The sequence below is a fragment of the Taurulus bubalis genome (genome assembly GCF_910589615.1).
Source record: "Taurulus bubalis genome assembly, chromosome: 16".
In the NCBI taxonomy this organism is placed as follows: Eukaryota; Metazoa; Chordata; class Actinopteri; order Perciformes; family Cottidae; genus Taurulus; species Taurulus bubalis.
The window spans coordinates 5382824-5395910 of record NC_136604.1 but is presented as its reverse complement, the minus strand read 5'-3'; the positions used below and the strand labels follow the sequence as shown (position 1 = coordinate 5395910).

Here is a 13087-nt window from a genome sequence, read left to right as displayed (position 1 = left end):
TTAAATATGATGTCATATTTTAGATGAGGATTCAACTTTATTGGTATGTGGGGAAATGTACACATAAAGTACATTAATTGGTTAAAATTAGTCCCACTTTTTTTTTAAGTAAACACAATAAGTAAAAGTATTCCTTTTACAGGATAGCTCATGTCAGAATCAGATATAAATGAATCATAATTAGCGACCAATAAAAGTTTAAGGCGGGGCTCATTTAAACTGCTTTACTTTGCGCTGATTGGTAAATACCTGAGAGACTGGACTCAGGGCGCCTGAATCCACGTAGAGAAGACACGCCCCCTCCAGCAGCGACCTATTGTGTCTTTGCAGCCTCGCGCCTCATCTCTGCGCTCGTTCGGTTTAAGCCGGATCCCACATTTCGCAAGGTTAGCACACGCAAGCTAACACGATGTCGAGGGTGTACATCGGAAGACTGAGCTACAGGGCCAGAGAAAAGGACGTGGAGAGATTCTTCAAAGGCTACGGGAAGATACTCGAAGTCGACCTGAAAAACGGGTAACGTTGAGGCTGTTTATCGATGTCCGTTGGCGGTGAAGCCGCACAGGCCGCACCGTGACGATAACGTGCAGTTTGGGCCTTCTAGTTGCCTGCAGCCTGCTAATGCTAGCTAGCTAGCATTTGACATTTACGCATGAGAACAGCGGACATTGTAATACACTTCCGTACTGCAAGGTCTTAGTTTGGCTTAATGCTGGTTCTTATTGATGCAATACTAATGTATGGGTTTGAGCTTTTGGCGGCCACGATAACTAGCTAGCTCTCTGCTAAGGTTAGACGTGGCAATGTCACAGGCGGGCGCGTGTATTGTAAGCCAACCGTGAACTAAACGAGTACAAAATCTCCAAAGTCTCAATCGCGTGTAACTTTTGCACCGTATCCGCTTTCTACTTTCAACGTAAAGTCGGGCGAAAACAGAAGATCGCATCGCCGAGGTACGTGGGTCCCGATCACGCCTCGAGACGACGGGTCCAGACGGCTTTGTTCAGCAGAGCAGTATTTGCTGTGAATAAGAAATAACATCGCAGTTAAATGTTGAAACAACCACACGCTTATTTTCGGAGCTGTCCGTTAGGTTTTGCACATAATTCGCCCACCATGTCCATCGCTGTAACTGTTCTGTTTTTGAATTACTGTATAAATATATATTGTTTTTGTACGTCTGCAGTTCAGAACATAAACAGTATTTTATATAACATTTTATTTAACGTTTTTATAAATACAATTCAACTATTCCTACACATTATTCTGCACACCAAGTTACATGGGCATTTAATAATGGTTTGAACTGCTGAATTCATTCTTTTTCATTCACCACTTGACAAAGCCCAAAGTAGACACATATTAGTGTCGCTTGTTTTGTCTGTTCAGCCATCATAAATATACAGTTTACAATCAAAATAATTCCCTAAATTTATTTTTTGAGAAAGTAGAACCAGTGTTTTTTTTGCTCAAACCAATTGTTGCTGATTAGTTTTCTGAGGCCGATCTAATCGCTGAATCCTTTGTATTTTCACGTCCTGGCATCAACATCAGACTAGCAATATTATATCAGTCCACAAGACATTGAGCTTTACATCGTAGCACTTATCTTTCAAATTAACTAGCTTGGAAGATGTAATCTTACAATATCCGTATAACATCACCTGTGAATGAGATCTGTAACCAGGTCCCGCTGCTCAAAAACATCTGTTTTTTAATGGTAAATGTGACCGCATGACCAAACATTTGTTGTTTTGCTATTGAGTTAACAGTGCTTTGTGGAGGTGTGTATGGGGCGTCTTTGGCCAATCATCTTGTGTTCTCGATTATTATCATCCAAATCCTTTGTCGCCAGGTCTTAACATGTTCTCTTCTTTTATAAAGGTATGGGTTTGTTGAATTTGATGACCCACGTGATGCAGATGATGCTGTGTATGACTTGAACGGCAAGGAGTTGTGTGGGGAGAGGGTCATTGTGGAGCACACCAAGGGACCCCGTCGGGATGGAGGTTATGGTGGTAGTGGTGGAGGAGGTGGCGGCGAACGAGGAGGTGGCGGTGGCAGCGGCGAAAGAGGAGGAGGTAGCGACAGAGGAGGCGGAGGAGGAGGAAGAGATGGGGGAAGAGATGGTGGTGGTGGCGGCGGTGGAAGAAGTAAGTGTTCAACAGAGAATTGTGTTTCATTCACATGAATAATGTCCTTTGGGGGTTTCATTCATTACAGGGAACCATTGATCTAAATTTCAAAGGGCCTAAAATGTGAGTCCTTGGTGGCTGTTGTGCATTCAATGTATGTGCTAGTGTTTGTAAATTGTAGGTTTGAAACTGATCAAGGTGGATTGAGTGCAGCTTTTTTGTATTTTAACATTTTACTAAAAAAATAATAATAAATATCAATATAAAGATACAGAATTATTGAATTGATAAATTATACACCAGAAACCTCTTTAACACAGCAACAAATAGGTTGCCCAGCTCTACTGATACTTCATCTCATTCCTTATGACTGAACGGAGTCTACTTAAACTGCAAACTAAGTTGTTTTTGTCTTCAAGTCGCACCCGCTGCACCCCTCATCTGAACATCACCAGTGTCTGCTATTGTCCTGGCCTCAAAGTCCTCCAGTTTTTTTCCTGATGGCCTCTTTAACATAAAGGCATGTCTCGGTTTCTAGATGGGGCCCTCCAGAGCTGCAATTTATGTTTTAATTGTCTTGCAAATAGATGAGCACTCAAGCTCATTACAGCACTCAACAGGTGTGGGGGTTTTGTTCAGTGTGTTCAGACGTGGGAAGAGATTTCCACATCAGTACATGACACAATCAAATTTGTGTGCACCAGAGCCACCAATGACTTGAACGATTTCTTGGGTTACAATTGATCGATTTGAAAATTAAGTTATGTGATGGGGAAAATAGCTTTCTGATGGAAAGAATATGAATGTTTAAATTTGAATACTGTAAACTATTTGATTGTTAAAATATCTTGTAATCTATTGATGTCTTATTCCGTTTTTTATTTTAATTAAAATGATTGTCAATTTAAAGGTAAAGATTTAACAAAGAACCTCAATGTTTTAATTGAAAGAGTCCTTTGCCGACTGCCTGCCCCTATTGCTGGCCATGGTGTCCCCCCTTTCCAAGAGTGTGGTTTGACCATTCTGGGCCCCTGGGCAGACCAAAAAAGGGAGCCATTGTGAATGAAGACCGCTTTTCCCATTAGGCCGGGTGGTGAGGATGCCATGGGGTTAGGAACAGATGTGGGTTCAGCTCTTATAGGTGCCTGAAAAAAGAACATGTTTTGTAACAGTGAAATGTTGTTAGATAAGATAGCTTTGAAACTTGCTTTAGTTCACCGTAAGTACTTCATTGATCAGATATGTTGTTTTTTTTTTAATTTAACTTTTCTTATTTAGAAAAGGCATATTGACAACTTTTTTTACTTCTCTTTTTTTTTTTTTTTTTTTTTTTTTTACCAAAATTGAATAAGCTACAAATGTTAGGTTTAAGCTTTGGAATACCATTTTTATTTTGTAGAATTTATTTCTACTTCTTTTTTGATAGGATGTAACAATTCCTTTTTTGCCTTTCCCCGTTTTCTTTTTCCCCAAGTGAATATTGATATATTTTGTAGTCTGTAGCTTGGAGTTCAGTATTAATGCACTATCACAGTTTGTTTTTGGTCCTCATCTTTTCTGTCCTTTCCTTGTTACCTAAAAGGTGGATATGGGCGCTGGGGAAGAGACCGATATGGTCCGCCTATAAGGACAGATTATCGGCTCATTGTTGAGAATCTTTCCAGCCGCTGCAGCTGGCAGGACTTGAAGGTATGGTGCTTTTCTTTCTTTTCTTCAAATGTTGAGCAGCTAATGTCCAAAAGCCAATTGGTGATGCACCAAAAGTGTTCTTAAGAAGTCTATACAGGGTTCTTACAGTCATGGAAGTCATGGAATTTTAAAATGTTTATTTCCAGGCCTGGAAAAGTCCTTGAAAAAAATAAAACCCCAAAAGTCTTGGAAAAGTCATGGAAATTTGTTATATTTATCACTTTCATTCACGCTGAGTTTGAAATAATGAATATGCTTTTAAAAAGATGCTCAAAATATAAGCAGGCATACATACAGGCATCTATATAAATGTTTATTCTTTTCATTTGTCATTTAAGGTTTACTGTATGCTTTGGAATTCTCATTGTTGGTTTAAATACTACATTTTCTCACTTTTTCATGTTTGCACCCAGGTTTCACAAAATGTTTGGTCATGGAAATTTGGTTTAAAGTCATGGAAATCCATTGGTCAAAATCTGTATGAACCCTGTTTATTTAGAGATATAAATGCTCTATCTGGCCAGTTTAATGGGATTTCCTCAAACAATTTGTCTGAAATGCTTTGCTTGATGCTGCATTTCCTCAACATTGACAAAGAATAGAAATCACAGAAAACAAACTTTAAGATGGTCATGCTAATGCATTTCCCCCTTTTTGTCACCTCGTACATTTATCCTCTGAGCTGAGCACGTCCATACAGTCATCTCTTTTCCCCTGATCACCGTGTTTTCACCATTTTCCCAAAAGGACTACATGAGGCAGGCAGGGGAGGTGACTTATGCTGACACCCACAAGGGCCGTAGGAACGAGGGGGTCATCGAGTTCAGGCTCTACTCTGACATGAAGAGGGCTCTGGAGAAGCTCGATGGCACCGAGGTGAACGGCAGAAAGATCCGGCTCATCGAGGACCGCCCCGGAGCCCGCCGCAAGCGCTCTTATTCTCGCAGCCGCAGCCATTCCAGGTAATCCCACATGGCTTCCTGGTGTGTTGCTGAATATAGCAGTACTATATGAGGGATTGTGGTGCAATGCGCTGGGATTGAAACTGAGATGGGAGCGTCGAAGAGACGAAAGTGGAGCTGGTCTAGCGACGCAAACGGCGTCGTACAATCCCGCTGCCGACGTGGTCGTTGCTAACGGTCGCTCCGTGTGTTCTCAGGTCTCGCTCCAGGAGCCGCAGGTCTCGCAAGAGCCGCAGCCGCAGTGAGAGCAGCAGCCGCAGCCGCTCCCGCTCCAGGTGAGAAATCCAACCTATCAAGAGGGGATATTTAGCTGAACGCCTTTCTGTCGGATAGAGCTGCCAATAAACCGGACCTAACTTGAAGAAGCCGATTTATTTAGATTACTTTCAATTGAAGATTTTGGCCCTCCAGTTAGTAAGAAGAGAGTATGTTTCTATGAATAGATTTCCATGAAAGTGCATGTACTGCTGTGCCAGTAGCCTATAGCTGCTGACAGCAAGTAGAAGCCTGATATCTACAGCTGTTTAATTTGGTCTGTCGACTGATGGTTCGTATGTCTGCCATAAAGAAAGGACTGAATGTGGCAGGAGAGTAAAAATAATCTCAGTCTCGTGTGGTTGTAGTTTTTCTCAAGTGAGAAACGTTGGGCACAGCAAGGAATCAAAGTTCTATCTGGTTTTGTCCACAGGGCGGCGTCCCACTCCCGCAGCCGATCTCGTAGCAAGAAGAACCAGATCAAGGGCAAGAAGGAGGAGGAGGAGCGCAGCAACGGCGCTCCGAAGAACAAGGAGCGGAGCAGGAGCCGCAGCCCCAAGAGCCGCAGCCCCAATCGGAGCCCCAAGAGCCGCAGCCCTAAGAGTCGCAGCCCCAAGAGTAAAAAGATTAAGAAAGACGGGAAGAAAAACAAGAAGGACGATTCCCGGTCCAGGTCTCGCTCTCGCTCCAGGTCTCGCTCCAGATCCGGGATTAAGGATCGCTCCAGGAAATCCGGCTCCAAGGGCCGCGAGCCGCCCAAGAGCGACGAGGAGGGAGGCGAGGTCGAGCGGGGCTCCCGCTCTCGTTCACGCTCCCCTGCCGAAACCAAGTCCAGAGCCAGGTCTAAATCAAAGTCCAAGTCCCGCTCCCCCTCCCCCGTCAAAGCCCGCTCCGCCTCCCGCTCAGAGTCCCGCTCCAAATCCCGTTCCAAGTCCCACTCCAAATCCCGCTCCCAGTCTCGTTCTCGCTCCCGTTCCCGCTCGTAGTTCAGATTTTGAGCTGTTTTGTTGTGCGCCCTCGTCCCAGTGTCTCCGCCCCCCGTCCCCATTTACATTCCCCGAACCCCACCACACTTCCCCCGCCTCCCGTTTTTTGATAACTAGCTGTAGATGATCAGGCACTCGACGTCTTTTATGCACACGCTACTCCATTTCATTTGACTTTTACTCTGCGTATTTTTTCATTAGAGCTGTCTCGTATGGGGTTGTTTGTAAAATAACAGGGTGCAAATCTCAGTTTTATAAGTTTAAATGATGGTATGGTGCGTGTCTTAGCCTTTTTTAATCAAATGTAGAAGCATACTGTTTAGTCAAAATGCCAGGTGGGAATAAATTCCACCATCTCACCTTTTTGTGAAATCCTTGTATCGTTTTATTTCAGAATAAAAGCCACCTGTTCTACATTTGTCATTGGATTTGAGTTTTTGTTTTGGTCAGAGAGCGATTGTCTTGATCAAGCTTTGACGTCATATTCTAGTGTTTTTATAGGACTGTTACAGCAAATTTAACCTGCACAGATTTCTGAGGTTTGTGGCTGAAACGGTCCCAAAGATTGATTATTTACTCCGGTTTAACAACATTGACTAAACTAAAGCCACAGCTCGTTGTTTTTTTTATAGATTTACCCATTTCTCCAAGGAAAATTATGGGGGACATAATACAGATTCAATGGACCACATTTCTGACATTGTTTTCAAAAATAGTGTCCTATCTGAAATGTTACATGTCTCATTGGGTGTTAATGGTAAAAAAAATGTACATGCTTTGGATTGAACAATAAAATACGTTAGCTAAATATCATTGAATCAGTTAAATTAACTGAGCACATTATTTTTCGTATTATGCATGTCACCAGGTTTTTCGTGAAATCTTTAGGTCAAATTCACGATGTGATGTGTCACAACGATTTGTGTGATTTGTTTTATATCCGTTTATTCAAGAAATGTGCTCACAGCAGGTTACATATATTAAAGGATTTGTTAATTAAGCAACATAAAACAAGCTCTTTTTTTTAAATCTAGCACTGATCTGTCACAACCTGGAGCAGACATCTTGTAAATGTTGTTATGGGAACACAAAATCACATGACCCACCAAGATGTTCAGTCACTCAGGTGTCACATGAGTTAAAATCAAGGATAAAGATGTACACGCAACTTTCCAGAACATTTAAAGGACGTGTGACACCTCAGTGGGTCCTTAGAGCAGAATGGGCTTCAGGCAGAAATACTTAAATTGTTTGATCTTTCTATGTATTTGTTAAAGTCTTCGTCTAAAACAAGCCATCTGCCTAAAATGTCTTCCAACTATGCAACAGTCAAGTAAACATACAAAGCTTTTGTGGTTGCCATCATTCGTTTAATATAAAATTGGCTTTGTCTGTTGGCCACTTCCAGCTCTGGCAATGAGGTTAAGATGAGAAGTTTCTAATAGTTCACCTTAATGAGGTCAGCTAGTCTCTTGTTTAGACCGTTTTTAAAATAATTAATCTAAGGCCGTGACATCAGGCCATTTCTAATACAGCCGATGGGCTGACTTCAACATTTTAGGTGTTGGGTAAAAATAAAAAAATCGAGGGAATTGAAACTCAAAAGCTAAACCAAAGCTTTGGCAAGCACTGAAAACATCGTTTCAGAATCGGATCAAAACTTTGAGTCAACTTGAGCTCTGTGGTGCTGAGCCAGGTGTGTCCAGCTGTGACTTATAAAGCAAACTAGTATTGGAAACACTTAAAAATCAGAAACGAGTCATCTGGTTAGCCTTTAGAGACCAAACCAACAGTTTGGAACTAATATTGGTCCCACAATCTGAGCCCTGAAGCCAAAGTTAAGTGTTCTGCATCCGCGTGATGAAAACAGTGTCATCAAAGCGAAACCTTGGCTTCACGCTCAAACCCGTCATCTGTGCTATGAATTCATGGTCCCAAAACAGAGGCGAGACAAGCGTCCCAATGCAAGTGCAGCCATTTTATAGCACATCCTTCGTATAAAACACAGTTACAGACGATACTTCCACACAGCCACGTGATGCTGCAGCCATCACTCATAGGTCCACGCGTGTAGAAGTCTTCACTCTAATGTTTCCGCTTCTTCCTGTCGGCGTGTCCTTCAGTGCATGCGTGCCGAAGCCAGCAGTCTTTCCAGATCGATCCGCGAGGCCGCCGGCGTCAGTTGTCGTCGTCCTCTTCTGAGGAGGTGTGCGTGGCCCCGCCGCTGTCGTCGCGGTAACACCGGCCAAGCAGGCGCAGCTCCTCCAGGGCCTCCCTGTAGTCGGCCATCTCGGGCCCCTGGGAGAGGAAGCTGGGGGCCACGCGGCAGATGTTCAGAGCGGAGGCGCCGCGATGCAGCTCCGACAGCCACGAGCCGACATTGGGGCCCGACTGGAAGGACGTCATGACGGGCGCGGAGGCGACCGCGGGCGGCCGGGCTGCAGAGATGATGGGGTTCATTTGTTATTAAAATGAACAGGCATCAAATCAAAAGTTGGAGAAAAAGTTGTGTTATGCTACAAACAGTAAAGTGAAATAGAAACGCGCTCACAGCCAGATGGAGTAGACCGGCTCTGCAGGAAGCCCTGGGCGCCGAGGGACTGACTGAATATCTGAGGGAACGGAGGCGTCAGCATACTGGGCGTCGACACCAACTGCAGAGCTCTGGAGAGAGAGAGAGGAGTGCTGAGTTATCTATCGATACATCCATCTATCCATCTATCTATCTATCTATCTATCTATCTATCTATCTATCTATCTATCTATCTATCTATCTATATATCTCACACACACTCACACTCTCACACACACACACACACACTCACACACACACTCACACACTTCCCAGAACAGGTGAGGTGTGGGGACTCACAGAGGAGACGTGGGGTAGAAGGACTGGATGTAGGACGCCAGGACGTCCTCCCCGCTGTGCAGCCCGTGAAGAGGAGAGGATGGCTGAGTCCCTGGAGCCAGAGAGCTGCGACACAGTAAAGGTGATGGCAGGGTTAATGTGAGGACTGACATTTTTTAAGATATAAGAAGCATAACATGTATATTAAATATTTAGAAAAAAGGTGGAGCTAATGAAAAGTAAGAGTGTGAATAGGACGTGACCGTGCGGTGCATTCTTCCTCTCACCTGACGAGGCTCTGGCCCTGGAAGCCTCTCAGCGTCGCCCACTGGCCGTAGCAGCGGCCCGCGGCGGCTTCGGGGCACGCCGAAAGAGGTTTCCAGGGCAACGCGTCCGCGCAGGCGCTCAGGGCGTCGGGGAGAGAGCCGCCGTGCATCATGGGAAAAGGGACGGCACCATAAGCGGCAACCACCTAGGATTTAAAAAAATCACGCTTTAGAGGCTCCTCTACTTGAACAAAACAAATAGTGGAGATAGTCCAGCAGCAAGAGGGAGGAGGGGGGCGGGGTCACCTTTCTGCCAGACACGGCGAGCGAGTCGGCCAGCTGCCACATGGGGACGCTGTCCTTCTTCAGCCTGTAAGGCAACGTGAGGGCATCGAGGGCCAGAGCCAGCACCGAGCTGGAGTGGTACCACAGATACGGCTGAGAGGGAAACACAGGGTTCATACAGATTCTGACCAATGGATTTCCATGACCAAACATTTTGTGAAACCTGGGTGTAAACAGTAAAAAGTGAGTAAATGTAGTATTTAAACTAACAATGAGAATACAAAGCATACAGTAAACCTTAAATGACTCAAATGAATGAGACAATAGTTTGATTAAAAGAATAAACATTTATATAGATGCCTGTATGTATGCCTGCTTATATTTTGAATGTCTTTCTTTTAAAAGCATATTCATTATTTCAAACTCAGCGTAAATGAACATCATGAACACATGAATATAACACATTTACATGACTTTTCCAAAACCTTTGGGATTTTAAAGGCCTGGAAATAACCATTTTAAAAGTCCATGACTTTTCCAGGTTTTCCACGACTGTAAGAACCCTGGAAAGAGATATATATATATATTCTTGCACATTAATGCTGAGATAACAGACATTCATTTAAAAGACGAACCGTGTGCTGCGCTACTTCAGAGAGACTTCTTTTTATTCTCACCATGTTTCTCTCTATTTCATTTATGCATTCAATCAAATTTAATTCAAACATAGTCGATTAAAAATATCACAATGAGGCATTGAAAAATATAACATATGACAGCAGTTGAATGACAATTAAACATTCCTTTGAAAGTCTGATAATAACAATGAGTGATTTAAAGAGAAGAAGAAAATAATAAAAAAAATCTCACGTCATAATTTAGGTGTGGGAACGCTGTGGGAGCTGAAGGCCGCCTCCCCAGTCCACCGCGCAGTGTCAGCGGGCAGAAGAAGGAGCTGTTGTCGGCCATGTGGACCGCCCCCAACGCGCAGTTCAACACGTGGTAGAGCTCCTTCATGGGCGTCTGCTTGACGGGAAGAGCACAGTGAGTACAGGAACTTCTCTCAAGCCGGGGTCGACCGGAGCGCCGTGACTCACCGTGTTCGGGTGGGTGACGGGCGCCATCCCCCAGGTCAGGATGCCTCGTCCGCCGTACGAGTCCTGCAGCAGCTCCGTGACCTTCGACCCCAGGCCGGCGAAGCCATCGGCCAGGTCGCAGAAGACCTGGAAACCCTGAGGATGAGAAACAGCGCGACGAAATACATCAGTGACAGTTTAACTGAAGATGGAGCGCTTGGGAAGTTTAAGCGGAAATATCTATTTTAATACAATACAGTACAGCAAAAAGAAAAAGATAGAAGGCGGACCTGAAGGTAATCACACTCCTCTACAAAGAAGTGCAGCTTGTCCTCCAGCTGCTCGAGCACCGGCCCCTGCAGCAGAGCCTCTCCCTGGCCAAAAGACTCCAGACGGTGAGCCTCCCTGCACACAAATAAGAGGCGTCACGGTTTGCTCGGGGGGGTTCTGCGCTTTTTTGTCCTTCTGTTAATCACTAACGGCATATGACCAAATACATTCATCATCCTTAAACCCTTGAGATTGAGCCCACTGAGAGCCGTCTGGCATTGAAGCCCAAATCTGTGTAAAGCCCGGCATCTACTGGAGAAAAGCGGTTCCTGCATCCATCAGCTGGTCTTTGTGGGAGGGAAACTCCCATCCCTCATTTTTGCCAAACAAAGTGCAGGAAGAGCGGACCTTACCCGTCATGGTTGTACTGGTGGATGACAGAGACGGTGCGGGGGTGCAGGTGGATCCTGAGGAAGTCGGACCACACCTTCACGCTGCCCTCCAGCCGGTAGCCCTTTTTGACTCGAGCCAGCTGGCTGTTCACGGTTTCCACGCGCACTGCACCTGTGTGGAGGGGGGAGGAGTTTCTATGAATGGTCGCTGCTTATGTGTGACACTAAATCTTGAGCATGTTTCCTTGAGGGTTTTCTTACCCGGATTCTGAGGCTGGGGATTGGAGTAAAAATCATCTTCAGTAAGGATCTGCCCTTTCTGGAGTCATGGAGAAAAAGAAAGCTGTCACGATAACTGTTTATATCACGCTGCAACACTATGCCTCTATAGGAGGATTCAAAAACAGAATAAACAGAAGCAAACATGCCATCAAGCTGGTGAAACAGCAAATAGATGGTGAAAACAGCCCATATGGAAGCTTACAATCACAGTAAAGATTGTGGTAGTGATCTTCTTTTTTCTTTTGATCGCTATGAAAACATACAATGAATACCAACATAAAAAGTAACAATGTATCAATCATACAATCAAGTCATACTAGATCAAGACACACCTTCAATTATATAGATCACCGCCATCATAACTAGCTTGGCATCACTGTGTCAAAACAATATTGTGAAGGACAGTCTTATGTGTCTCTTCCACCATAAATACTCACATCCAGCTTGTCCAGGTCTTCGAGGAAGGAGTTCTTCTTAGGTGGACTTTCTTTGACTTTCATGAGGTTTTCATCCCTATTTGTTTTTTGTTTTTACAGAAAAAGAATTGTCCAAAACAGAGACTTTTGGGGTTAATACCAGTGCTAAAAAAAAAAATGTAATAATGGACACATCCATCAATGTGGGTTTCATTCATTACGTTCTATCGTGAGGCCAAAAACAAATGTGGAACAGAAAGAGTCAAGCAAACACTAAATGTTAAAAAAGGTGCAATAACCCACCAGTGATGCACTTCACCTGTAATTCTGTTGGTCCCTTAAATATGTACAGGTGTGGGTGTGCGGAGGCTGTTACTCACCATGTGGTGACGCAGGTGTCCTCGCCGGGGTCGTACAGACTTCCCTCCTGCCGTAGAGTCCGGAGGCTTCCTGTTACAGACAGATTGAGACAGGCTCAGCAAGCAGCAGACACATCCAATTTACTGTGTGGAACCGAGTCCAACTGAGGAAAACCCAAAAGACAGAAACTAAACCGTTCATGATGTACTTAAACTAGTACACAAAACGTAAAAAAAAAAAAAAAAGAGCATGTGACAGGAAGAAGTTACCTTTGAGATCCAGGGCGATGAGGCGAGGTGTGTGGGTGACATGTCCGTCCGCTGTCTGTCCTTCACGAAACAGGACGTCGCTCTGGATCTCGCTCGCTGGCGTCTCTGGGTCGTACGATAAAGACGCATCCTGCATGCAAGCACAGACTGTGATGCTGCATTTTTTATGAAAATACCACAATAGCTCCATCGTATTCATCAAATCAGCATCGAAACATCAAATGGTTTAGTATTTTCAACAGAGAAAATAAAATGACATTTAAAAACTTCTGACGGAGAAAGAACTTAAAACTTCATCATCATCATCATCATCATCATCATCATCATCATCAGGATTGCTGCCACAGGACAGCATTGCCTTGTGTGTTTGTGTGGGCTGTGTATTGTGCATTTACACAATGATGTCGTTATCAGATCCTTTACTTGAGTAGAAATACTCAACTATGAGAATACTCTAATGCAAGTAAAACTCCTGGATTCAGAAACTTACTAAAGTAAAAGTAAGCAGAGGTCTAGTTATTCCGTGTTATACTATTACCTATGAGGCCAACGTATTAATATTACTGCTGAGGTCATAGGTCATAGATCATCAG

General features: G+C 44.1%; 2 protein-coding genes across 2 annotated transcripts in view; one reads left to right on the top strand and one right to left on the bottom strand.

The window, feature by feature from the left end:
* The first annotated feature begins 378 nt into the window (after window positions 1-378).
* On the top strand, window positions 379-6446 carry LOC306749194 (uncharacterized protein). The gene is made up of 6 exons (XM_079232455.1): window positions 379-516; window positions 1885-2153; window positions 3718-3824; window positions 4572-4786; window positions 4984-5061; window positions 5475-6446. The coding sequence occupies exons 1-6, from the start codon at window positions 410-412 to the stop codon at window positions 6025-6027; spliced, it is 1329 nt and encodes a 442-aa protein (XP_079088581.1). The 5' UTR covers window positions 379-409; the 3' UTR covers window positions 6028-6446.
* Window positions 6447-6973: 527 nt separating this feature from the next.
* Window positions 6974-13087, bottom strand: part of msto1 (misato mitochondrial distribution and morphology regulator 1) — a gene marked incomplete at its 5' end in the record, with an annotated part of 6614 nt that continues 500 nt past the window's right edge. The window contains 13 exons of the mRNA XM_079232466.1: window positions 6974-8465; window positions 8579-8691; window positions 8900-9004; window positions 9166-9350; window positions 9451-9582; window positions 10300-10452; window positions 10527-10661; window positions 10796-10910; window positions 11189-11339; window positions 11429-11486; window positions 11887-11962; window positions 12246-12315; window positions 12495-12624. Of these exons, the coding sequence (XP_079088592.1) occupies window positions 8206-8465; window positions 8579-8691; window positions 8900-9004; window positions 9166-9350; window positions 9451-9582; window positions 10300-10452; window positions 10527-10661; window positions 10796-10910; window positions 11189-11339; window positions 11429-11486; window positions 11887-11962; window positions 12246-12315; window positions 12495-12624 (1683 nt within the window). The 3' untranslated portion in view covers window positions 6974-8205. The remainder of the gene's footprint in view (window positions 8466-8578; window positions 8692-8899; window positions 9005-9165; window positions 9351-9450; window positions 9583-10299; window positions 10453-10526; window positions 10662-10795; window positions 10911-11188; window positions 11340-11428; window positions 11487-11886; window positions 11963-12245; window positions 12316-12494; window positions 12625-13087) is intronic.

Coding starts and splice junctions, on each gene's coding strand:
- LOC306749194 (XM_079232455.1), top strand. CDS start 410: ATGTCGAGGGTGTACATCGGAAGACTGAGCTACAGGGCCAGAGAAAAG. Junction 517..1,884: donor GAAGTCGACCTGAAAAACGG/GTAACGTTGAGG, acceptor TCTTTTATAAAG/GTATGGGTTTGTTGAATTTG. Junction 5,062..5,474: donor CGCAGCCGCTCCCGCTCCAG/GTGAGAAATCCA, acceptor TTTTGTCCACAG/GGCGGCGTCCCACTCCCGCA.